Consider the following 26292-nt stretch of genomic DNA (forward strand, 5'->3'; position numbering starts at 1 on the left):
TCTAGGTCTCACTGCTGCAAATCGCTTTGCGGGTGTTTCAAAAATAAATCTTCGCAGTATGTCTTCATTGTCGACACTTTTACTTTTTATTCAGTGACGAACCAAGTATTTATACATTTTTTTTTTAACAATAATAAGTTATAAAACTTTATAAAAAAAGACACGAGATAAGAGACAAAGTTACACGACACCAGCGTTGGTTATTCGAATATAACAAGTCGAACCTGACGGTAGATGAGAGCTTTTCCACACTGTAATCTTCCTACCTTCAGACTTCGTATTTTCTAATAGTAATCTACTATTAGGAACAGAGTGCCAGTATGTTCCCAGTGTTGGTTTTACAGACGACAGTCTTTTCAGGGGCGATGAATCCGGCTCAGCGTAATTTTGCCAGTAGGTTACTGAATTGGTGGTAATAATTGGAATGTTAAACTCTCCGGCGACCCATCTTATCAAGTTTGAAAAGATGTTCAGAGAATAAGTATATGTGAACCTATGCAAGTCGGGATCAAAACTAAAGAATAGAGCTGGTAAGGAGTCGATTATTACTAGCTTCGTATTGGTCCACTGAAAGCTATGCAGCAAACTCAGTACTTCCTGAATCGTTTTCACTCGTGTCACGCTTATACGTTCCAGTACTAGAACCTGCATTTCCTATAAAATAACAAGACAAAAGCAAGTTACTAGATTAATTAATGGATCTAATTGTACAATGTATAACATGAGCCAAATTAATACCTCGCTGCATCCTTTATTCTCCAAGATGATCTGAGCTCTTGCAGCAGAAAAATCTGCATTTGTATCAATGTAATGAACGATTCCATCAGAATTTTGAGCAACGTTAACGGCAACTGTATGACATAGCTGAGATTTTCCGGACGAGGATACTCCGCACACTTCGTGTATTTGTCCTGCATACAGGCCTCCTCTTAGTAAATAATCCAGACTGTGAAATAATTATAATAACATCATACCGGTGCTGTCACTAATGTGTAATATTATCAATTCATTATAATTATCAACACCTTTGAATTCCAGTTTTAGTCACACCATTGCAACTAGCCTTCAGTAAATCTGGTCCTTTATGAATTTTACCGGTATATAACTTTGTGACCGTGTTCTTTAGATCCAATATATCCTACAATTGATTTTTTTTTTTTTCATTCAACAAAATCGTGACAGAATAGTTGTAATATCGGCGAAGTAACTAAAATTAATCTTTTATTAAAACGGAAATAGATGTAGGTATAGTGCGATGATTTATTAATTCTTTCACCTGGTAAGATAGGCCTGAGTACTGCATTAACTTTTCAGAATCTTCTGACATAAGATCAAAGACTGTGTAGATCTTCTTACTCTGTAAATTGGAAACTGCTGACTCAGATAGTTTCAAATGCAGATCTGTGGTTATTCTCGCCATTGTCCCTAAAAAATGTTATTTACATACATCTTCGTGAGTAATATACACGCAATGTTACTAATTATATTAAACGAGAAGTACGCGGTTGACAGCTATTTCTATAAAATCAAATTTAAAAAAGGTGAATAAGGACAATACATATTGCGGATTTTTAAAATAAAAATCACGCAGTACTACGCGCATCAAGTGGCTGACGGCAATTATTGACTATCGAAAACATAACGCTTCGAGTAGTATTCCAGTATTGAAATGATCCCGGCGTCGTGCGAGCAAGTGCCCGCAAGTGCCACATGCAGCCAGCATGCAAAGTTGTTAGGAGCACGAGAATTTAACAGTCGAAAGTGTAGCGTACAGAGAAGTTTTAACCGTAAGGACATAGAGGTAGAAATTAAAATGTACTAGTCGTGCCAAATAATCGTAATTGAAAAAAAAATATATACCGTCTTTTCACGAAAATACGTGTATTGTCTTAATTAAACATGTTCCCGGGAAACTCGTTGGTTCTTCGTCGTTATTCGCGGCGGCTTATTGCAATCATGCCGAACCACTTTTACCATCCGTGTATCGAGATCAGGGCACTTCGCGCAACCGTTCGTTAGAGTAAACTAGGCAGATAAAAAAAAAGAATAAATCAGAAACAGATGCCCGGAAAATACAGCCGAACAAGTTTTAAGCCGAGTGAATTCAGCGTCATCAAGGAAAGCTGAAAACCGGTGAAAAAGGTGAGTCGTGAAAATCAAAAAATTATTCTCAGAAATATTTAAGTCATGCATGTGTGGTAAGAGGCATGCATGCGCGATGCGAGATACATTCCACGTTAAATCAACGGCACAACATTTTGTTCGAATCGAATGTCGGAAGTAATTAGAGTAAGCTTAGATTTTCCGAATTTTGTCGTTGCGTATGAAATTCCGATTATATATTACTTTTTTTTTCCCCGAAAGACTAACCCTCAGGTGATATTGGATTGCTGATTTGACCGGTGTGGCCGGAAGTGCGTACATTCGATATTTTGCCCTGCACCAATCAGCGACGAGCATTTAGGCCACGTTGCCGTGTCTCAGACAAAATCTAGCCAATGAGAGAACCTCTGTCCCAGACGCAGCGACACCTATCGTCGATTCTGTAACTACAATCTGTACCGGAGAAGTACGTCAAGCAAGGCAACGGAGCTTTTGGGTTGCGGTCCGATGAAATTTGTCGGGGAGCCGTCGCCATGTTTAGAAGTGTGTGCGTCCTTGAGAAGAGTCGAGCGCAAAATGTTCTCTTAAAATATGAGATATAGCTCACGTGCCGAATATTACGTGGGGTACCTAATTACGCTTTAACACATTCTAATTATCGGTGTGATGTTATTTTTCGCGGATGGCTAACCTACGTTGGAGAATTTTGTGATTACATTATGGTAAGTCCGACCATCGAAGGAGGGCAACGCCAATATGGCGGACAGGAAATTTCCTTTGTATCGGAGCGGGTTTGCCGACGCAATATGAAAAAAAAAAAAAAATTCTGATATCGTTGATAGTTTCTCATTTTCTCATATTTATACCGGTGATGAGAATTTTTATCCGCGTTAACCGTCACGTTTGGAAATTAATTTGTCCATTCAATATTCGATCTATTTAAAAAAAAAAATTTTTTTTTTTTTTTTACATGATAAATTTATATTTTTTAAAACGCCCAGATACTACTTCCCTGCTCAAGATAGCCCGCGAAATTTGTCGTGAGTTTTTTTTCCCCTCCCTTATAACTTACCCACTTAAACTCCTCAAGTAAATCGTGTGAAAATTACGGAATGCCGAAGCGGTGCTCGATATATTCCGTATTTGGCCGTTTGCATCCGACGGCGCTCCGCGGGTAGAATTGCGAATACGATATACGCCCGACAATCACGCCGGCCATCAAACCCAGACTGCTTGTATGCTGCCCAGCGTGAACGCGATTTCGAGATCGCCGCTTTTCGCGATTGACGAGTGACGACAGTCTTGTATTAACGACACCGCGTGGCGGTCTCAGATTTTCGTTATCGACCACGAATGAAGCAGCATTATGTGTGAACGAAAATAAATCACGTCAAACTTTTATTTATCTCCTCGGATTTTAACAATGGTATTTTATCACTCGCGGTTGTTTGAATGTACGTATAACGCGTAAACAGTTCTTGACTCTCATTATTATTGTTATTTTATGTATATACTACACGTCGTAACAGTTTGTCAATCATCACTCTGATGCTTATCGCTAGAATACAACGATGACATTTATTTTAGTTTTCTGCTATTCGTTCCCAGGAAATATTGGGATCTACGAATATTTAAAGTGAATTATTCGTTAATCTCTACTTGCATCATTTGCATGATATAAATGTTTCGTCGTAGGTTATGTTATATTTGGCTTAAGTTTGCAATCAAAACTGAAAATCTTCTGTAGAATTAGATTCTTAATCGTCGTGTTCAATTATTTCTTTTCTCTCTCATTGTTTAAAATATAATAGGATGTTTAAGATTGGACATACGATTGATATGCAATCACACTTTTTATCAAGTCAAGTCAAGTAAATACTTGAACATGAAAAGTCAGAAAGCGAACTAAGCAGATGTGCAATGTCAAAGTTGAGTCAGGACAACTTTAATTCAATGAATTTCACTGTTTACTCTTTAGTAGAAAAAGTTCATAATGCTGTGTATTTGGGTAAAAAAAAAAAAACCCAGTCATTAAAAAGGTTGCATTGTCGCACAATTTTTTTTTTATGGCATATATGTCCAATTATAATAAATTAGCATATTTTTTTCATCAAAGAATTCTATACAAATTAACAAAGATAAATATTTATCTAGTTTATTGTTGCAACCAACATTACACGTAATATGGCTTGAACTTGTGGGTCATAAAATTATATTACTGAAAATTATGTGAGTAACATCAGAAGTTTATTTAGTAGAATTTATCAGAGATAAACTCTATAAATTTATATGCATGAAAACCAGAGTGCAATTTGCATACAAAGATTCGTTGGAATCCTGTTTTGCCATCACACCGGTCAATTCAATTTTAGAAATTAAAATCTTAATATAAGTCTTTCTCCAAAATATAATGTATCTCATTATTGAGGTCCAGTTCTGTATGAAAATGTTAATTTTCTTTTTCAGTGTGACGTGCGATGAGTGATAAGCAGACTGCTGCTAGTCTACCGCCCCTGGTTGGGGGCGGAGGAAATAATGGGAGCTCATCCCAACAAACAGTTAGACTACAACAAGTTCTGGCCAATACCCAAGGCCTTAACGTCCTCACAACAGGTGGCGGACAACAATTTGTCATCACTTCACAAGTTCCTGGCCTCGCACAGGTGAAACGGAAGTTTAATATTAAAGGGTAGAAACAATCACATGGAGTTTTCAGGGTGCCCATAATACCTGTAAATGTTGAGAAAATTTTCAAATGGAAATATCAGAACATTTTTAAAATTGAAATATGCGAAACTACTGAAGAAAATCTGCCACCCTGACAATTCAATTATTTTATAAAAGCGATCATGATGAGAATACCAAATCGAGAAGTATCAAGATTCATTCAGCTTGCAATTACTGTCGAAATCGAGGCATTTGCCTGAATCCTTAGGATAGAAGAAAAATTTAATCACCACTTTAGCTACAGATGTGAAATTGAACTTGTATTTCTTTTTTCTCTCTTCCCTCCAATCAAAATCAGGTTATACCTGGAACAATCACCACTAATGCTGGTGTTCAACAAGTCGGGGTTACAAGAATTGTCAATATCAGTAGTACTTCGCCAAGAGTTAGCGTCGTTGGAGTTGCAGGTGCGAGCAGTTCGCCGCTTCCGTCTCCGACTCGCAAGAGTCCTGCCAAAGTCGTCTTGTCAACGTCTCCCAAGCTGGTCAGAACAACAACACCGAATGTATTTGTCACGCCGACTTCGCAGAGTTCGGTACAATCTCCGCCGGTGAGAAAGAGACTCAGGCTCACAGAGTCGACCGAAAAAGCAACTACAGTTGAAGACTCATTGGGCTACAGAAGACGCATCATGGAACATAAAATGACGAGGATGCGAGCGATCCGAGAAAAGTATGCTGAGAATGCATCTGAGTTGTTCTTCCTTCACGCTGGTGGAAATATGATGGATTTTCAAAACTGGAGGAAGCAACCGTTCACTGCCCAGTACTTGCATTTCTTGAGACAGCACAGACTTGATCCCGAGGATGACGATGAGGATTTGACCGTTCCTTTGCCTGCGGTCATTTCAGACGTGCCAACTTCTAGCCTCACAACCAGTTTCGTCGCTGCTGCTTCCAGTAGTCAGGGTACCGAAGTTAAAATTCCAGGTGCAGGCGTCACTCCTGTCGCTGTTTCTACCACTCTCCCTGCAGCCGTTGCCCAACTAAGCCAACAAGGTAGGCAACTAATATAGAAAACAGACACAATTTTCATCCACACGACTTAAATCTACCCTGATATGAAATTTCGTTATTCCTCAAATACCATGGTAATTAGTCATTGGGGCAAACTTGGAAACTCATGACAAAGAAAAGTTTGGGGCTATCGGTGAAAGTCAGAGATTCCAAACTGCGAAGATCTCTGGGTGCAGTGAAATTTCCCCACTGTGCGAACCATTCACTGCAACGAACGTTGATCTATGGCTTTGCTCCATTTCCGAGACTATTATCATGCTCACGCAAAAACACGAATAATTCTGGATGCGGAAATGTCATCAATTTATTAGCACTATAATTGTCATGATGTTATTGAATCAACAGTAACGCATTTAGAATCACCATGCACTGAATCACTCATTTCGTAAATAGGACAAGTACCAGGTAGGCCCCAGGGAGGCCGCCACGGCATGGTGTTTGCGATACGACCAGCTGTACAGAATCCACCAGCCACTACTCACCCTTCACCTACCTCTACCATAGCACCCACCTTCATTATAGGTGATTACCGTAGGGCAGTTGTTTGGTGTATTTTCGTTTCATTTATCACTATTTATTTATTTATTTATTTATTTATTTGAAAGGACAAAAAATTTGCCCATTATATAATCGATTTTTTTGTTATAATATAGTTATGTTCTAGTTAGCCAATGTTCTTGATATTGCCAATCTATTAAAATGTATTTGTTATTTCTGAAATGCCTGATGTACTATCTTACACGATTATATTTTATCATGTTGCTATCAGCAATTACTGTTTCATGGAATTATGAGTTGATGAAAATTATTGTGCACTTTTGTGGCATTGTTCGCCGCTTATTTTCAAACCCTGCTATTCCAAAGGCATTCTACTCCAAATAATCACAAAACTGAGGGTTAATAATGATGGTTATCTGTTCTCCCCTTCACGTTGTTCTGCTACATCGTTTGTGGTGCTAAAACATAGATACCTAGTAGATTCAAGGTATTGTTAAATGTCGTATCATCAATCTTTTAACAACTTTTGGTAAATTGATAAATTGTCATGTTTAGTTAAATTTCTTTAAGCTTACCCCACACAAATAAGCCGACTAGTTTGATGTCAAAGTGTCAACGCAGTGCGCTCGTTGTGGGAACAGTAACTCTGAACTTGTGTATGGCTGCTTAGATTATCTATTTAGCCAAAGGATGTTCAGACACAGTTTAATATTTCCACTGTCGATCTTTGCTTCTGACTTTTAAGTTTGAAGTTGTGTTCAATGATCATGTCTCATTGAGTAGTTAAATTGATTGCAACCTGCAATGACTCCCTTCATCTTTTTTGCACAAGTTTTACCTGACGTTATAATTGCCTGACTTAGTAATGTTGATATTATCCAAATATCAGTTGTTAAAATTCGTTAATTTTTTCTTTTTTTTTCACATTTTAGGTGGCACTCCCATAGTTCCGGATCCACCGAAATCATCACCAGTACAATCGAGTCCTGTTGCTGAACGAATTCCAACTGCAGGAACATCGAATAAAACACCAAAAGTTACGACAAGTCTTACCTCTTCTCAGCCCGTTGTCAAGCTTGTCAAATTACCAGCATCAACTGTAGTCTCTTCTTGTGACATGACAAACAATCAGGAACAAATTGTAGAAAAAGCGAAACAGGTAAAATTCATGGTTTTTTTTTCAGACCAATAGAGAAAAATGAAACTTTCATAAGAAGGTAAAGATTCACTGTCTGATTTCTTTTGTTTTTTTTTCTTCTCTTATTAAGGAAGCATACGTTATGCAAAGGATCTCAGAATTACAACGAGAAGGTTTGTGGTCGGAGCGACGGTTGCCCAAAGTTCAGGAACCTTCAAGAACAAAAGCCCATTGGGATTACCTTTTGGAGGAAATGGTTTGGTTGGCTGCCGACTTTGCACAGGAAAGAAAGTGGAAAAAGGCTGCGGCAAAAAAGTGTGCCAGAATGGTTCAGAAACATTTCCAAGAGAAGGCTGTTCAAGCACAAAAGGCAGAGAAGTCTCACGAGCTCAGATTGAAAAAAATCGCCGGTTTTGTTGCCAAAGAGATTAAAACATTTTGGACAAACGTTGAAAAGGTACACACAGAGTACTTTACAAATTTTCTTTCACTTTTTGACAGATTATTTTTTCATTCATTCATTTCATTCATATCTACCTTGAATATTTACCCCCACACAATTAAGCCGACCAGTTCGATATCTTTAGTGTTGAAAAGGTGCGCTCGTTGTGGGAACAGTAACACTAAACTTGTGTATGGTTGTTTAGCTTTTATCTTGTCGGCCAAAGAGGTTTAGTAATACTATCAAATGTTGAAAGTTTATCCATTTTTTTTTTTTTTTTTTTAAGCTCGTCAATTAAATTTAATATTTATTCTTGCTCTTTCGTATATTCTAGCTGGTGGAATACAAGCAACAAACTAGATTAGAAGAGAAAAGAAAAAAGGCGTTGGATCAGCATTTAAATTTTATCGTTGGTCAGACTGAAAAATATTCCACCTGGCTCACTGAAGGGTTGAATAAAGCCGAAGGAGCACCCAGTGTTTCTGCTTCAATGAATAGTTCTCGGATATCGTCTCCTATTACCGCTGGAAAACATTATTCTGATGGTTAGTTGCTTACACTTCTGCTAATTCGGTCTTTTTGAGGATACCTGGCCAGATACAAAATGAATTTATTGTTATTTCTTTTATTTACAGATGAATTCGAGCCTAATCAAAGTTCGGACGACGATGAAGAGACAATTGCTAAGGCTGAGGAGGAGATGAAGTCGACGACAAATCACGTAGAGGAGGTTGAAATGTTGAAACGCGAGTCGGAACTTCCTTTGGAAGATTTGCTGAAAGAATTACCTCCCAACTACCTCGAGGAACGAGATAAAAGCCTCTCCCCTGGTCCGAACGAGGCTGTTGGAAATGTGAGTCTTGCACAAGTATTTGTACTCAAGTTAAGTTTCAAAATCTCTATTTACGCTTTGAAATTTACTCACGCATTGCTGATTATTTGCAACGAAAGGATTCAAATTCCATGGACGGTGATGAAGAATTTATCGCTGCTTCAGACGAATCGTCAGACTACGAGGACACAATTATGGAACAGGAGAAACTTGAACTTAATCAGGATCATAAACAGGAACTGAACGATCTCAAGGTAGTTTGAAATTATTTTTATATAATAATTGATGAAACTTACTAGATGTTATTCAGTGATGACATTATACACTTAACTGAAGGTACGAGATCCATTCAACTCAAACCTTTTCTGTGATGCAATCGAGGCATTTGTCTGAGAATCTACAAATCCAAATTCACAACTTATAACGACTAAGCAATTTCTGTTTTTTTTTTCTGAAAAAAGATTACAAAAATTATAACATATCTGTCCTATCATAGGCTGAAAATGAAATGTCCATTGACGAGCTTATGGCGAAGTATGGGAACTTACCAGACGCGCCTATGGACGTTGATATAGAAAGTGATGGAGGTAATACATAAAGTAGTTGTCTCTGCGAATTGAAAATACCTATTTTAAGTCCGACTAGAAGTTAATTTTTCTTTGAATATCTTCAATCTGTGATGATGATATACACTCCCTGAAGGGGCGAGATTCATTCAGCTCAATCCTTTGCTGTGATGTAATTGAGGCATTTGTCTGAGATAATATTTATTCCATTTGCGAGAAATTATAGAAGTGCTGGTTCGATAAAGAACAAATTTTACTGAACTGGTAATGATAATATTTTGGTCCGTAGAGTCCAGCAAGGATTCAGTGAAAGATGAAGAGGAAGAGGAAGACAGGGTGGAAGATAGCGAGGTTGAAAGTGAAAGTGATGATGAGACCAAAGACGAGGATTCGCAAACTCAAAGCGACGACGAAACTAACGTTGGTCTTAAATCCCTTTTGGAAGATTTATCAGTTGAAAAATCTCCAAACGATAAGGTGATTCGAAACTTTGGTCGCTTTTAAGGGATGATTGAGTCCACGGGTCAACACTTTTCACCCAATTTGATAATTTTTGTTGGTATAGAGCATTGCAGAATCGATGGACAAATCAGACCAAGCCAGAAACGAGATGGATGACGTTGCGGCACTAGCTGAAAGCATACAGCCTAAGGGAAACACGCTGTTGACGACAAGTGTGAGTAGCTCTTCGCCTGAAATTTCATTATTTTCCTGATTTATATTGCCTTTGTGATCCAAGGTGATGTATCACATTTCTGATACACCACCATTTAACCGAAGGTAGAATAACGGTGGCAACTTTTACCAACCAGATGAATTTATTATTTATCACTCATCTGGGTGATGCGTCACGACAGTGTTGTTTCCTTACTTTTAGTCTTCAATTTACCTCTTGCGTGATCTTCGGTAGTTCAGGTTTTGTAATAAATTTGGTACACTGGTGCTTACAGGTTGTGACAAAAATCCCGTTTCTGCTTAAACACTCATTGAGAGAATATCAGCATATTGGTTTGGACTGGTTGGTAACAATGTTTGAAAGAAAATTGAATGGTATACTAGCGGATGAAATGGGTCTCGGAAAAACCATACAAACGATCGCCCTCCTGGCACACTTGGCCTGTGAAAAAGGCAATTGGGGTCCGCATCTTATCATAGTTCCTACTTCGGTAATGCTAAATTGGGAAATGGAGTGCAAGAAGTGGTGTCCTGGTTTCAAGATATTAACTTATTATGGCACACAGAAAGAAAGAAAACAAAAACGAACAGGTAATACTGTTGAAATATGTGTTATGCGATTTCTTGATTTATTCTTATAACTGTGACAAATTTCTGCCATGATGATAACAATACATATTTTCTGAGGGAGTGAAATAAATCCATTCGTTTCCTGTTTTTCCCGTGATGCTAAAAGAGGCATTTGCCTGATTTTTTTTTTTTTTTCTTAATATGAAGTAATGTAAAACGCTCAATTATCGGTATTTATTTTACATTAGTAAATGTCTATTTCAGGTTGGACTAAGCCGAATGCCTTTCACATATGTATTACGTCTTACAAATTGGTTATTCAAGATCATCAAAGTTTTAGACGAAAGAAATGGAAATATCTTATACTTGACGAGGCGCAAAATATAAAAAATTTCAAATCTCAAAGATGGCAGCTTCTGTTGAATTTTCAGACTCAGCGGTTAGTATTCGGAAATTTATTTCTGCACTCTTCTTATCTGTTATCGAAATCAATTTTCTTAGTGCTGTCTACATTTCCCTTTCAGGCGGCTATTGCTAACAGGGACGCCGCTTCAAAACAATCTAATGGAACTCTGGTCGTTGATGCATTTTTTAATGCCAAACGTATTCCAATCTCACAGAGAATTCAAGGAATGGTTTAGCAACCCTGTTACCGGAATGATCGAGGGAAATAGCGAGTACAACGAGAATATCATCAGACGTCTTCACAAGGTCTGTAGGTACTGCTTCCTTTATAGTTTTTTCTTTTTTTTTTTTTTCTCGAAAGTCCTAACCCCGCAGCCAACGACAGTTTCAAAATTCTTTTTACCATGATCTTGAAACTGATTCAATTATATTCAGGGGAATATTAAACCAGTTCTCCATTAAAACTCATGTGTTGAAAAGTGGAAAATATACAACATGTGAATCCTGTCTGGAGAAACAAGTCAACTGTTGATTAAAGTTTATGTCTGCTAGTAATTGATTATGTATATCTACATTTTCCATGTAATCATAATTTCATTTTTGCACAAGTTCACTTTTTTCACAAGCGCACCGAAACGACAATTGTGAATTACTTAAAACTTCGTAATTCACTTTCAGGTTGTATCATTATTTTTGCTTATTTATAGGTGCTCAGACCGTTTCTTTTGAGACGATTAAAGACAGAGGTTGAAAAGCAGTTGCCTAAGAAGTACGAACATGTTGTCATGTGCCGACTTTCAAAACGTCAAAGATATCTTTATGACGATTTCATGTCACGGGCCAAGTAAGTGTTTGTTCTTGTTCTTGTTTTTTTTTTTTATTTAATTATCATTGGCACTAACGTCTAGCAAGTGTCTAATTATTATCACTTTCTATGTTGAGAATCAATCTAACTGTTCTTTCAGAACTAGAGAAACTTTGGCAAGTGGTAATTTATTGAGCGTCATTAACGTACTAATGCAGCTACGAAAAGTGTGCAACCATCCAAACTTGTTCGAAGTTCGGCCTACTGTGTCGCCTTTTCAAATGGAAGGAATCAACTATGTGACTGCATCATTAGCTTGGAGCGCTCTCGATTATGATCCTTTCAAGGTAAACTGCCTATTGTTAATCACGTAAATTACTCATTTTTTGCTTTCATCGGTGAATTTAAAGAAAAACTGTAATTTGTAAATATCGAGAAATGTTATTTTTCAGCACGTCGATCTATCCTGTCTGAATCTATTCTTGATAGACTTGGAACTTACCCTAACAGCATTCGTAGCACATAGATCCAGGCAATTGAGAACACCCCGAAAACTCATAGAGGAAATCGATACTCAGCCTGATCCACCTCCGAGGTGTCCATCAGGGAAAATTAAAATTAACGTCAGGCTGTCTAACCAAAGTAAAACCTCGACAAACACGAATACAAATGCTACACCCCAACAGCAGCCTGCACCACCAGCGAAATTGAAAAGCTTGACAGGACTTCTACCAACTCCAAAGGTCGGAACATCGCCATTGATAAAGACATTGAACAATCAAACTCCTTCCGGACAAGGTACAGTGTGTTCAATAAGTTGTTCAAATTTACTACATTTGCCATCTCTGTTGAATTACTACTTGTCACACGTTTTCATAATTGTTAGTTCATTCATAGTTCATTCAATTAGTTCGTTCAATTCACACCGGTATTTGCATCGCCGATCAGTGATTGTATATCATTACAATATACTTTTGCAGTGGTGCTATATAAAATCTACTTACTCAGGCCAGCTTGTTCACAATATTGTCATTTATGGACATTCTAGAACTGAGGATACAAAACATCTTCAAAGCAATTTTCCAAATTTGTCGTGTATGTGTGCGTGTGTGCATATGTGGTATGTTACAGAATCACGCATGAGAATTACTCTTTCTATTTCTTTAATATTTCATGGCACTTTGTACTTGAACGAATTGTAAGCGAGCGTAATATTATAACTTTGTATTTTAATCTGCTCTTGATCACTGAGGTTAATTTCTATGATTTTAAATATCCAGGATAATTGTTGCAGGGGTGACTTTGAGGGTGGCCAGTGGACAAGAGCTACAAGGTTATTCGGTACAGTTGGTGCAACATCAAGGTAGCGTCAAAGGTAAGTAACATTCCCAAATTATTGTTCATATCATAATAATCTAGTGTGTAGAAACATAATGTCTGATTTGCACTTCTTTATAAAAAGCTATTCCTGTCGCCACCTTGGCTCACACTCTGCAAACAACAGTGAATTCTATACCGACAACAGCGACGATGAATCCGCAACGTATTACCGTAGGGAATGCTAACATTAAAGACGGTATTCAGAGGCTAGCGACGCAGACTGTAACTGTAAAACAAGGAGATTCTGTCCAAAGAATAGCCGTGCCAAGTTTTGCCCAACTTGTCCAGACATCGACCGGCAGGCACATTATTCTCACTTCAAATCAACAAAATACCAACACAGGTTCGGATAATTCAGCTGAATTTTGATTGATTATTTATTTTATTTTTTCGCAATTAGTAACAAATTTTGGAAGTCAAGTAAATTGTACCCTTATCCAACCGCAAAAATAGCTCTATTATAGCTTAATTTTGCTTATTTTATACTTGGGGTGAAAGTAATAGAATCCCTATTTAAACTCAGATGTCATATTCAATGTTTGACGTGTGAATCCTGTCTAGGGAGACAAAGTACATTAATATTTAAAAAAAAAAAAACATGTTAAACGTCCCAAAATTTACATTAATGAATGAAATTCACCAACTGTCCGACTGATGTCCTTTTTTCTTCTTGTGTTAGTTTCATTTCCTGTAATGACATCAAATGGTCAAAGATTGACTGTCTTATCCAAGTCTTTAATGGGTTTGACGACATCTGTTTCAACGGTAAACAGAGTTATGTCAGGTGTTGTAACCACCACTACTCCTGCAACCAGTGGTAAGCCTATAATGAGGGTTCCTCCGCTAAACGTTACAACCTCGATTCCTCAAACTACACCTGGAACACAGCAAGTACAACAGCAACCACTCAGATGTGGAATTGTCACTAGAAACTGCCAAAGTACTGCGGGTAAAAATCAGATCAAGGAAATTCCAAAATCTGAATTTCATTTGGTAAGTTGGGGCAGGCTTCCCTTATTCGACAATGTTTGATGATAATGTGAATAAAATGGCCTTAAACATATTAACACGCGCAATTTTTTTATTTCATTGCACAGCCCCAACTGGACGAAGAACGCAGGCAGCGGAGGCAAGCTAAGCTTCAAACAATCGCGAATGTCAACGAGAGGCGTTGCGCAGCTTGTCCGTTTTATGGAGAGGACCTTTTTGACGCTCTCAGAATAGCCAAGCCAGCAAAAAATTGTTGTTGGCATAGCGAAGGGTGGTTAAATTGCAATAATACGCATAAAAACCCTCGGACCAGGCGGGAATACTTTTCACGCACTGAAGCTCTCGCTGAAGCTATAAAGTCTACCGAATTAATCGTCCAGCAGCTCCAAGAAGTTTTTGAAAGGTAATCAATTTCTGGATTATCCTTTGATTGAGATTTATAATCAATTTTTTTACACGTAATTTCCTCAGGTTTGTGGTTTACGTGCCTGCGGTACGAGCTCCTATGCCAAAGTTTCATGTTTCTCATCCACCTCCACACAAGCTGTGGGGTCAGCAGAGACTGCAGATAGAATTGCAACGTGAGCTCTCTCCAAAGTTAGCACTTTTTCATCCTGTTGCCAGTGCGATGTTCACGCAGTTTCCAGACCCCCGCCTCATTCAGTATGACTGTGGTAAACTTCAGTCGCTGGACAAGTTACTGCGGAAATTAAAATCGGGCGGTCACAGGGTTCTAATTTTCACTCAAATGACCAGAATGCTAGACGTTCTTGAAGCTTTTCTCAACTTTCACGGACATATTTACTTACGGCTCGATGGCGCAACAAAAGTCGATCAAAGACAGGTATGTTTGAACAAATATAATAATTGGAAAAAAATTTATTCCACATACTTTTATCTTTTCTTATTCATGTGTTACATCGAATATTATTTAGGTATTAATGGAAAGATTCAACGGCGATAAGAGGATATTCTGCTTCATACTGTCAACAAGATCTGGAGGTGTTGGTGTCAATTTGACAGGTGCTGACACTGTCATATTTTATGACAGCGATTGGAATCCCACAATGGATGCTCAGGCTCAAGATAGATGTCACAGGATAGGTCAAACCAGGGATGTTCATATCTACAGGTTCGTTATCGCTGTTCCTAATAATGTTTTGAAAGATATTATTTCTGGTATATAACCAGAACGGCAGGATCTAAGTTCAAATCCCCAGCTCGTTGATAAGAACCTGAGCGACAACTTGTAATATAAGACTGGTCACTGCACCCGGACAAGGCTCTCTACAGTTTTCCCCGTTCCCTGTGCAAATGTGGGTGTTTCTAATGAATATTTTAAGACTGCTAGAGCCGTATTATGGTGGTCACTAAGCCATTTGTCTCACCCTGCACAATCTATCTGCTTACGGGGACATACCCGCAAGGGTATGGCGGGACATGTCGCGATTATTATTATTATGCAACCAAACGTAACTCTGGTGGCTCAATTCCCGTATCTGTTTACAGGCTAGTCAGTGAGAAAACTGTGGAAGAAAATATATTGAAGAAAGCAAACCAGAAACGATTACTCGGGGATCTTGCGATTGAAGGTGGAAACTTTACAACGGCGTACTTCAAGAGTGTAAATATTATTTTGTGTACATTTGTAGAAGTAAAACAAAAAATATTCATTATACACTCGGCAAGAAGTTCATTCGCTTATAAGTTTTTTCGAATTTTCAGTCTACCATTCAAGATTTATTCAACGTCGATCAAGCTGAGAATGACGCGTCCGCCAGAATGGCTGATGTATTGGAAAGAACTAAAGAAAGAGATAAAATAATTCAACGTGAGCTGCTAGCTTCCACAACGCAACTAGCGTTAGCTCAATCGTTAGAAGATAAGGCTGCAATGGGCGCGTTAGAAAGCGCGCTTGCCGCGGCCGAAGAAGAACTCGACGTGCAAGCCGCTAAGACCGCAAAAGCTGAAGCTGTTGCCGATTTGGCTGAGTTTGACGAAAATATTCCACTCGACGAGGTTGAAAAGGAAGACACGCAAATCAGCAAAGCTGAACAAGAAGTTCAACATCTCGTACAGCAGGTAACTAATCATATTTATACTCGTGAGTATGTCGGAAAAAAAGAAAAAAAATTTCGAAGTCATTTATTCTTTCTTTTTTCGTCATTTATTTTCCAGTTATCACCGATCGAACGTTACGCAATGAAATTTGTGGAAGAATCAGAAGGTAGTTTCTCGGCGGCTCAACTAGCGGCGGCCGAACGAGAACTTGAACAGCAGAAAAAGGAATGGGAATTGGGTAGGCTGAGAGCGTTGCGTGAGGAGGAGGAAAGACGAATGCGACTTGCGGACGATGACGAGAAGCCGTTGACATTCGGACGCGAGGACGCCCAAAATCAGGTTAATAGTACTAGTAATTCTAAAAAACTAGCTATTAAGAAGACGCCAGCAAGTAGGCGAAGCTTACGTAAGAGAGGGAGTCGCGGGATTCGTGAATCGTCGGAAAGTGAGCCTGAGACTACCACATCAGAGTCTGAGTCTCAGGAGGATCAATTAGAGGACAGTCCTGACGAAGAATCTAGCCACACTGAGAGTCAGAGTCAGGAGGACGAAGATGACGACGAGGGAGATGAGGAGGAGGAGGAGGATGACGGCGGCGGGGGCGGAGGGGGAGGAGGGGACAGGCGAAGCAAGTCCAAGAGCAATGGCTCGTCTAGAAATAAGAGTAAATCTGGTAGATCGAGTGACAAAAATAAATGGGATTTAAACAGCCCTAGAACGAGGTCTAGGGGTGATGTAAAAATTAATCTATGGACCTTGGATGTAAAACCTCTACTTCCTGGTGTGAAACCTGTCTCTTCTACTAGGCCTCCTAGGAAACGTGGAAAATCAGGATCCGACGACGTGATCATGCCTCCTCCACCTCCTGATGCTTTGTCAAAAAAAATTAGCAGCTCACCCACAAGCATTTTCCATCGTAGGCCTGATACACCTCTACCTATAGCTGGTAAAAAGGTTGTTAATTTAGAATTGAAAACTCAGAATAAACGCACCGGGTCTAACAATAGCAGGGTTAGGAAAGTAGAAAATCACGAATCTCTTAATTCTAAAGGAGCTTCAATTAAGTCCAATACTAGTAACATTGCTTCAAAATTTAGTAGCAGAGATTCTAATGGTTTGGGGAAAACAGCAGAACGTCAGCGACAGCCTGTCGAATCTTCATTGGTTATTGACATAAAATCTGATCCGTTGAACGATATTAAAGACTATACAAAGTCACAGACTGATGAATCGGTAAACGCGACTTCAGATAATAGTATTGAAGTAGAAAGAGTCAAGTCCTCCTCCCCTTCATTGTTATCTAGTGTCGAGTCTGGCAATGATGGAGAATCGGAGATTCCTGATCTCAAAGATTATAGTCCTCGAGAAAGTAGAAAAAAATGTTGCAAAAAATCTGATGCAAGGATCAGCTCTGAAAATGAGGATACGGAAGAAACTGCCAATGATTCTATATCTGTTGAATTTCAAAATTGTTCCGATAAGAAGACAGTGCTTCTGAGGAAAAAATTTCGCACAGCCCCAAACAAAGCTGCTGGGTACATGAGTTCAGAAAGTTGTAACGTAAATTCTACCATTCGAAGTTACAATTCCGTACACAAATTAAATTCTGACTCAGATTCACAGGTATGCGGAAGTTCTAGGTCGAAGAACTCCCATTCGTTTTTGCCATTTGTGAAACTAACAAATTCTCTGTGCTCTTCTCGGCCTGAATTTGGTCTCGTTGAAAACTCGATCTCAAAAAGTAGATCAATCAGCCCGACTCCTGTGGCTACTGAAACGTGTAACACGAGCTCGTCTCATATTCTCAAGAAGACCGTATTAAATTCAAGTGCAGAGTCAAGTAAAATACGGAGTATAGATAATCAAGAAACGACTGATACTTCTGATTCTAAGAACTTGCCGAAATCTTCCGATCATGATTTGCAGGGTGTTAAATCTGGTACTGTCATTCACAAATCTAATTTAAACTCCACTGTCAAGTCCAGAATTGCGAGGCCTGATACTCCGTTCCCAGGTGTCACAACTAGGAACAAAAGCTCGACTGTCAACGCTTATTTAAAAGTTCAACAAATGCCTCCGGATATGGCAATTGTTCTAAGACCGAGTACTCCTCCAATGTCTGGAATTGAGACCAGAAGAATAACAAGGTCGGGTGCTACTCAATATAGTAGCGGCTCAAATGTAAACTCTAATTTACCAACTGGCTTTAATAAACCCGTTACGAAAATTGGAAGAGCACACAGGCCTGATACTCCTCTCCCAACGTCTGATTTAGGCAGAGTAACTAGATCAGGTTCTAGTAGACCGATTACAGCTTCACCTCAGAAACAGTCACAAAAAATAGTGAAGAACGTAATTTTGCCAGATTTCAAGGTCCCAGATAATTCCCAGGTTTCCGATCTTGATCAATCTAATGAAAGCATCAAATCCGTGGAAAGTTCCTCTAGTTCGAAATCCAGTACGTCGTCTGGCAGAGAGTCCGTTAGACTCTCTAAACGGAGTTCGAATCACAAACCTGAAGAAGAGTTTCAAATCCCAACTGAATGTGTTAGGAGAACGCGTAGATTTCAACAGAGTTTAAATACTGACTCTGAAAAGTTCATCATACACAAACGGAGACCCGATACTCCTTTGCCTGTTTCATCTCGTTCGTTCAGAGTTACTCGATCAACCGTAAATTCAGAATCGTCGCCGCGATCCAGTATCTGTGAATTTTCGTCTGGCATTCGAACAAGGGCTACTAGACAATCGGGTGTGGATTTGAGCGCGGTAGATTCCTCCTTGTCTAATCACAGATTGGATATTGTTTCGGTAAATGTTGAAACGAGTGATACTAGCATAAATTCAGGCCCGAGCTCGAGTACACAATCCACTGGCCACTTATCCCCAAAGCTGAAAGCAAACCTAACAAAACGATTATCAAATATATTGGGAACTAAGGCATTTTGCGAGAAATCCAGTATTTCTAACACTGATACAAACGCTAATGCTGTTGACGCGAGGCTTAAAAGTCGGTATGGCGTCCCTGTGGTCGATCTTTCGGATTGTCAGCCATCCGGAAAGAGCCTACGAAAAACTATTCCTTCCAATTCAGTGAAGCCAGACTCGACAACTAAAACGTTAGATAATGATGGCAAGTCATGTTCAATAAGTAAAAAAGATAAGGTGGATGGTACTGATTCTAAAAAATCTACTTATTATCCATCTGTGACACTAGAACGTGATGTTAGCAAAAAAACTCGCGAATCATCTGAAATCAGAAGCAGTAGCAATCGTTTTTCATTATCCCTGAACCACAGATCACAACAGCTTATGCCTGCATCTAAACACAGACTTGGCGATACGAAAAGTTTGAAGTCTTCTAACACACTCGAGTCAAGAGCAACCGATGATGGATACTTGTCAAAATCCGCAACCTTGCATAGGTCGAATACATACTCAAATTCCTATTCATCCAAAGCTTTTGTACGTGTCAGTAAGTTGAAGAGTAGCGAAGGTCGAATCAGTATTACGTCGTCTTCATCATTGGAACAAAGTTCCGAATCCATCATTACAAATAGTAATGATACCGAGGAATTTTCGCATCCTGATACTCTAAGCCTTGATTCCTCGGATGTTGATATGTATTCGAAAATAGTGAAATCGAGTCATTCTGTGTCTGATGATACTGCCCATGATTCGGATTCAGAAACTAGTGAAAGACAATCCTTGGCTTGCGCTGACTCTACCGTACTAACTTATATTCGTAAAATACCTGGCAGTAATGATTTTGAATACATACCTCCGCCTAAAAAGTACAGAAAGAAAAAGAGACTAAATCGCATTGCATCGGTGATGCCCAAGACTTTATTAAGTAACAAATCAGGTCAAATTGAGGTAGCTGAAATTGTAGATGAAGAAGATAAAAGCAGATTTCGTTTTGGTAACAGATCAACTCATCATCTTACAATTAAGCCAATGCCTCCTCCTTCTTCAGAAAAATCAAACAATAGCCCAGTGTCTTGAGTTCCACTTAGGCTTTATTGTTACCCATCTTAGTGAGACAGCATCACTGTACAAATATTAACGTTTTTAAATTCCTGCACGCGAAAACCATGAAGAATGGTTTTCAGATTTGAAACAAATTATTGCTGTAGTTTCCATCTCATTCTTCTTCTCCTCCTATTTTCTCTCTTCATTTTTTCATTTAATTTTTCTTTAAGGAGCTCTTGTAAATATTGGCAACTAAGACAAAGCAAGTACACAGATAGAATGTCATTGTCCTGAGTACAATTGTCATGCTTATTTTTATTTCTAAATTTTTTTTTCTCATATAACTTGTAAAGCAAATAATAATAAGATAATGAACGTGTCCGGTGGACGTAACTCTGTAAATGCTTAGGTTATCTACATAAGTAAGTAATGTTTCACATAAAAAAGAAAAAAATAAACAAGTGGATCATGCTCTTGACTGTACTATATTAGTTTAGATTTTAGAGGTGGGATATCCTTGATAAGTTACAGCGATGCGTAGGCATAATTGAGTTCAGACCAATGGCGAGAATTCTTCACATCTCTTGATAATAGTTGAGACAAAGATAAGGACAAGAGAGAAAAAATAAATACCATTCAGCATAATTGCGATGAGCAATGATCACTTAATTTCATTGAGTACATTGTAAACGTCATATACATATACATTATATATATACGTATCCGTACATGTATATAAATATATGTATATCGTAAGTCCTATGAAATCTGCGCATTAAAAGAGCCCCACTGTAATATTAGCGATATTAAGAAGTTGTATGCCTGTATTTTGTATGACCGAGTGAGTCCGAGAAAGTAAAAAAAACGAAAACAACAATAATAATAAACGAAATATTCCTTGCTATGAAAATGTGTTTTCTTATTTCTTGGTGCGTTTCCAAGTCTAATCAAAGGTTCAGTTCCGTTTTGGTGTCAAAAATTTTTGCTCAGTGTGCTTGTTTATGTTTGGAGAAATAACAAATCATTGCTTATTCATTCAGTGATTTGATAAGTATCAGTTTGGTGTGGCAAGGCTGTCATGACCGCACTTGAAGAGAGAAAAAAATCATAGCTAGAATTTTATTCTAGAAGACAATACATATCAGTACACAGTACAAACCCCCCGATAATCGATAGTTTATTAAAATGGCACCAAAACACTGCCTTTGCCATTCCAAACTTGGAGATAGCCAAGATATAAGCAGGCACATGATTGAGCGTCCATATGAAATTGAATTTCTATATACGCTACATGATATGAAATTGATGATAATATTGCCCAGAATGGACTGAATGAGCCTTTGAATGGATACAAGGCAAATGCTTCCCTTCGTTTTTTTTTCTACTGTTACGAACATCAAGTTCATGCATTTTTTTCAAGGAGAGTAGTATGAATCAAATTTATGAAATTGAGCCAGTATGCATAGATGTTCAGTCATGTCGTAATTAAGTTTCGAAAATGCTTATTTGGAAGAAAAGTCATATTATTACTGTCTTTAATACATTTTATTTTATTCACTAACAGGAATTTTTGAAAATTATGATTCCTTGCGTAGAGTTTTCAAGTTTATTAAAAAATTTAGAATGACTGGTCTCGTTTCATCTGTTTGTTTTATCTGATACAGAACCTTCTGAACGATACACTTCTCATTATTTTCATTCCAATAATATCTTCGCTTTAAATAGTTAGAGTAAGTAAAAATGAGAATATTATAATCCATTTCTCACAATATGAATAGTCATTATGGGTGAGTTAAATTAGCTGATTTATCATTCAACTTTGCTGTATTGCAGATATGGTTGTCAGAGAACACCATGGAGCAAATGCCGGTCAGTATAAACCTTATCAAAAAGCTTGAACCTACAATCAGGTATAAAATATTGTAACATATGAATAAGAGCAATTATCACCATAATCAGATGTGGTGTCCTCCGACGCCTCCGACAACAGATACTGACGTATACGTAGACTTCTCTCTGGGGTTTTTATACGAATCAACTCCGATGTCGGAAGCTCAACTGCCGCCGATCTATGTAAAGAAAGAACACAAACGGAGCAGAGTGGACGCTGGTTCAAGTGATAGAGACGGTATGTCACTGGTGATTTTTAATATCCAAGTAAAACCTGGTACAAGATCTTAGTTTACAGTACAAACTTCAACAATTTGCTGATATCGCAGGTCACCGTCCCATCAAAATGCGCCACAAGGAAGAATCCGTTTACGCACCACGTTCTCTGTTCGATCGTCCATCTCCAGCCTTAATCAAAATGCGACGTGATATGAAGTTGCAAAAGTATCGAGGTATCGTTAGACCACCTGTTCCAATACCTGGAATAAAACCGTCCCCAGCTATGAAGCCTACACCAGAACCGGACCATGTTCTTGAGTGGATGATTCACGAAGATTGGGCCTTACTCCAGGCAATTCAAGTATATCAGGGACTGCCCTTGAACTTAATGATACTTTCTCCTGGACACACGCCTAATTGGGACCTGGTAGCTGACATAGTAAACAATACGTCGCGAATATATCGCTCTCCAAAGCAGTGTAGAAACAGGTACGAATCTGTAATCGTGCCCCGAGAGGAGGGCAAACTTCTCTACGACACTACGCCAAAGAAGCAAAAGAAACAAAAAGGACTTTACAAAATGCCGCAAGTTTCAGAGGTGAGAAATTTCAATTGATGATTTGACTAATGATTTGAAAAATAAGTTTCCTATTTTTGCTGATCACGTTCTGTGCTCTTTCTTTTCAGCAACAGACCAAGACAAATCGACCAATGCGAACATCACAACTATACAATCAGGATAAGAATCATTCTTTCACATCTATGTGCTGCCAAAGATTTGATACGATCAAATCAGTGTCAAACAAACGAACTCCAACGGTAAAACCGTTGCTTGTCAATCCTTTGATGAAGAATCCTAAGCACGCAGCAGTTTTAGCTGAATGCGGCATTCAGTATGACAGTCCACCAGCTCCCATTGAAGTCGCTACACGCAGGGCAGATAGAATTGCAAAGGAGAAACTCAAGAATGCTGCCAACACAGTGAGTATCGTTACTAGAATTCGTAGAACATGGAAATATTTGTCAGTTTTACTGAGATTTAACTAGATAGATTGTAAAACTTTCACATACCTTGGATAAAAAAGTTTTATTCTAACACATATTTGTATTCAACATATATGTATTCAACAGGCATTAACAGCAGAACAACAACAGCAAGCGCAACAAGCTGCCGCCCGTTTGGCACAGCAGCAGCAGCAACAGCAGCAAGTCCAACAGCAGCAAATTCAGCTACAGCAACAGCCACAAGTGATCGTTAATACGCCTACATCACAACAGCATCAGCTGACGCAGATTGTTACCGCGGTAACAACAGCCATGAGTACACCTCTGAAAACTCTACCTTCGACAAACACAATAGTGACGAGTGTAGCGACGGTCGTAACTACGACTGTGAAGTCGAGAACTCCAGGTGCGATAACTATGCAAGATGTTCGGCCAAGTCCCACCGTCGTTAGCGTTGCTAACTTGCAGCCTGTTCAAAGAATCACGAACACCAACTTAGTATCCGCAGCGCAAACTCCATCTGCCATAACTCAGAAGGGGATAGTGGCTGTGACAGTTGCTACCGCGTCTGGTAGTAAAACCTTGACTCCTGCTCAGATTCAGTATTATAGACAGCAGCAGCAAGTATTTCTGAGGCAACAGCATCTCAAAGTATTACAAGCACAGGCGGTCGGTGGCCAGAAAGTTTCGGTCGCAGTTTCAGCAGCGGCGGCTCAACAAAGGGCTGCGCTAATGAAGCAGGGTATCACCACAGCGACTGTTGCTCAAGCAACAGGTGGTAAGCAAACCGTTGCTCGAACCGTGTCCGAGACAGAGGTGGCTGCCTTGATAAAACGTCAAGCTGTTTTGCAGCAGCAGGCTAAAGCGGTAGCTCAAGTTCAAGTTCCCACTCAAGCTGGGTTAACACCTGCTCAGATATTCGCTCAGGCTGGATTGCAGGTCCAGCAGGCTGGCACTTCTGTTGGAGGAACACCAGTCGCTACATTGGTTAAAGCAACTGGCGTTACTGGAGTCAGGGCTGCTACTCCGCAGCAAATTAGACAGCTCGCTCTTCACCCACAGCTCTTGGCACAACGGAAATTACCGGGTCAAAAAGTTGCTCAGCTTGCTCAAGTAGCTGGAAAAGCTGGAGTACAGACACAGCTTATTGTGCAACAAAAATCTTTACCTGCTACCATGACTGTGCAGCAAATTCAACAAGTTATGAAACACGTGCAGCCATCGACTATGCAACAATTCACCCATGTATGTTTAAGCTTTATGCGTATTATTTTTCTATCAATCGATGAACTGGGTTTCATCTATTTTGTCTGCTATTTTTGATTTGTATAGGTTTCTGCCGGACAAGCAGTTTCCCAAGCTGGGCAAGTTGTCCTTGCTAAATCTCCGCTTCAAACTCGGGTGATACCCGTCGCATCGAGTTTGAAACAGACTATACAGGTTGTCACAGCAAGCAGCGCTCAGCTGCGACAAGGAACTCCGACCCAGGGAAAGCCTGTCGTAACAACCGCGAGAGGTAGTCCAGGTCCAAGTCAAGTTAGGCTCCAAACAATTACTCATCCACCCCATTCACAGCAGCAGCAGCAGCAGCAACAACAGCAACAACAACAACAACAACAACAACAACAACAACAACAACAACAACAACAACAACAACAACAACAGCACCACCAAGATCCCCAAACCAAGTAAAATAGGTACAATGTAATTAAAGAAACTAGATACCCTTTCCGTAATTTTCCAGTGGTTCTTTTGTAAAATATATATTGGAATGATAAGAAGATAAGAATCATCTACACGAATATGTTATCATGATTCAACGAGTGATTTTACCAGATATGAATGACTCAATGTTTAAAAAAATATCGGGATTGTGTTGTTTTGTTATACGGTTGCAAGATTAATATCTCTTCTACTGTTTTTGTCCAGAGCTTTCTAATTCCAAGTTTTGCATGAATTTATTTCGTAATGTCTGGCTAAAGAATTCAGGAGTAAGGTTTTTCCGTTTGAACATAAACAGAAATTTTGGTTGAAAAGTAATTTTTATTTCTATAATGTATGTATGTACTATATAAAGATCTTTTCAAGCGTGTATATGTATGTAACTGTCGAAAAACCTTGTTGCATTACGCAGAGGAAGAAAGAAGATGATTAGTGTTAGGAGAGAAGTGGGAAAATTCCCGCTATCAAAGAACATACTTCTTTGTGGAAATACGATTTATAACTTGTAAAATACATTATCGATCGTCACATTTGATAATTTTTTCTTTTTATATATGAATTCACTCCTCTACTGGGAGTTATAATCGATTCTGTTGTAACGTTGAAACTCTTCAAGTTATATTTTACCGTTGATAAACAAAAAAGTATTCATCAACGGCAATATGAGAAAAATGATACGCTTTTCGAATATCATTTATTTTTTTAATGGTATAGCCTTAGCAATATTGCTTTTCGAAAAACTCAATATAATTTTTTACTTAATTTTATCAATCTAGAAAATTCAAGCATCTAGCAAAGTTTTTAATTATCTCGTATCTTTAGTATCTCGATACTAATTTGGAAAAAGAAATTATAAAAGAGCATTACTTACTGTACATACAACAACAATATTTATAGGGTGTAGGGTTATTATTAGTGTTTATTTGTAGCTATAATATCTCATGAGTATATTGTATTTAAGAATTTATCGATATGTGTACCTATTGTACAATAGCATTATACTAAGGTAATTTATGTATTATAATGGTTGATCGAAGAGACTAGCATCTCTGAATAAATATAATGTACATTTTGAACTATGTGGTTTGAAATTAGCAGCTTATATACAAAAACGCTTCGTCTATTTGACAGGCAAAAGGTGAATAAATCGCTTCAAATGCAATATAGAAAGATTTGTGGTGTTGATAAGGTGTGGATTGTGATAAGGTGCAAACTATCTACAACTCCAAGAAACCTCCACTAATTAACTTTAAGTCTGGGATAAGGCACCATCGTC

At 38.6% G+C, this 26292-nt stretch overlaps 2 protein-coding genes across 7 annotated transcripts; one reads left to right on the top strand and one right to left on the bottom strand.

Annotated features, from left to right (window-relative positions):
• Nucleotides 1–63: 63 nt before the first annotated feature.
• Nucleotides 64–3705, bottom strand: LOC124305906 (DNA repair protein RAD51 homolog 4). Of its 3 annotated transcripts, none has more exons than XM_046765905.1 (5): nucleotides 3176–3705; nucleotides 1277–1425; nucleotides 1026–1138; nucleotides 739–946; nucleotides 64–654 (listed from the first exon to the last, which is right to left on the bottom strand). In XM_046765905.1, exons 2-5 carry the CDS (start codon nucleotides 1418–1420, stop codon nucleotides 181–183), a joined length of 939 nt encoding a protein of 312 aa, XP_046621861.1. In that variant the 5' UTR covers nucleotides 1421–1425; nucleotides 3176–3705; the 3' UTR covers nucleotides 64–180. The 3 variants fall into 3 exon arrangements, with proteins under 3 accessions (XP_046621861.1, XP_046621859.1, XP_046621860.1); XM_046765903.1 differs by lacking the exon at nucleotides 3176–3705 and adding an exon at nucleotides 1861–1997; XM_046765904.1 differs by lacking the exon at nucleotides 3176–3705 and adding an exon at nucleotides 1861–1926 and having other exon boundaries at nucleotides 1277–1435.
• On the top strand, nucleotides 2011–26092 carry LOC124305893 (helicase domino). Of its 4 annotated transcripts, XM_046765871.1 has the most exons (33): nucleotides 2577–2825; nucleotides 4570–4766; nucleotides 5129–5828; nucleotides 6240–6368; nucleotides 7277–7503; nucleotides 7613–7939; nucleotides 8259–8469; nucleotides 8560–8777; nucleotides 8876–9010; nucleotides 9253–9343; nucleotides 9612–9799; nucleotides 9888–9998; nucleotides 10273–10588; nucleotides 10832–11006; nucleotides 11092–11278; nucleotides 11680–11816; nucleotides 11938–12124; nucleotides 12230–12575; nucleotides 13072–13152; nucleotides 13240–13500; nucleotides 13837–14150; nucleotides 14255–14550; nucleotides 14619–14991; nucleotides 15083–15279; nucleotides 15657–15771; nucleotides 15873–16229; nucleotides 16326–16547; nucleotides 22014–22049; nucleotides 22140–22308; nucleotides 22400–22887; nucleotides 22977–23270; nucleotides 23421–24539; nucleotides 24627–26092. In XM_046765871.1, the coding sequence occupies exons 2-33, from the start codon at nucleotides 4581–4583 to the stop codon at nucleotides 24984–24986; spliced, it is 8553 nt and encodes a 2850-aa protein (XP_046621827.1). In that variant the 5' UTR covers nucleotides 2577–2825; nucleotides 4570–4580; the 3' UTR covers nucleotides 24987–26092. The 4 variants fall into 4 exon arrangements, with proteins under 4 accessions (XP_046621825.1, XP_046621824.1, XP_046621826.1 ...); XM_046765869.1 differs by lacking the exons at nucleotides 2577–2825; nucleotides 22014–22049; nucleotides 22140–22308; ... (2 more) ...; nucleotides 23421–24539; nucleotides 24627–26092 and adding an exon at nucleotides 2011–2142 and having other exon boundaries at nucleotides 16326–21090; XM_046765868.1 differs by lacking the exons at nucleotides 22014–22049; nucleotides 22140–22308; nucleotides 22400–22887; ... (1 more) ...; nucleotides 23421–24539; nucleotides 24627–26092 and having other exon boundaries at nucleotides 2575–2825; nucleotides 16326–21090.
• Nucleotides 26093–26292: the final 200 nt, after the last annotated feature.

The sequence above is a fragment of the Neodiprion virginianus genome, chromosome 5 (assembly GCF_021901495.1).
Source record: "Neodiprion virginianus isolate iyNeoVirg1 chromosome 5, iyNeoVirg1.1, whole genome shotgun sequence".
NCBI classification, from domain to species: domain Eukaryota; kingdom Metazoa; phylum Arthropoda; class Insecta; order Hymenoptera; family Diprionidae; genus Neodiprion; species Neodiprion virginianus.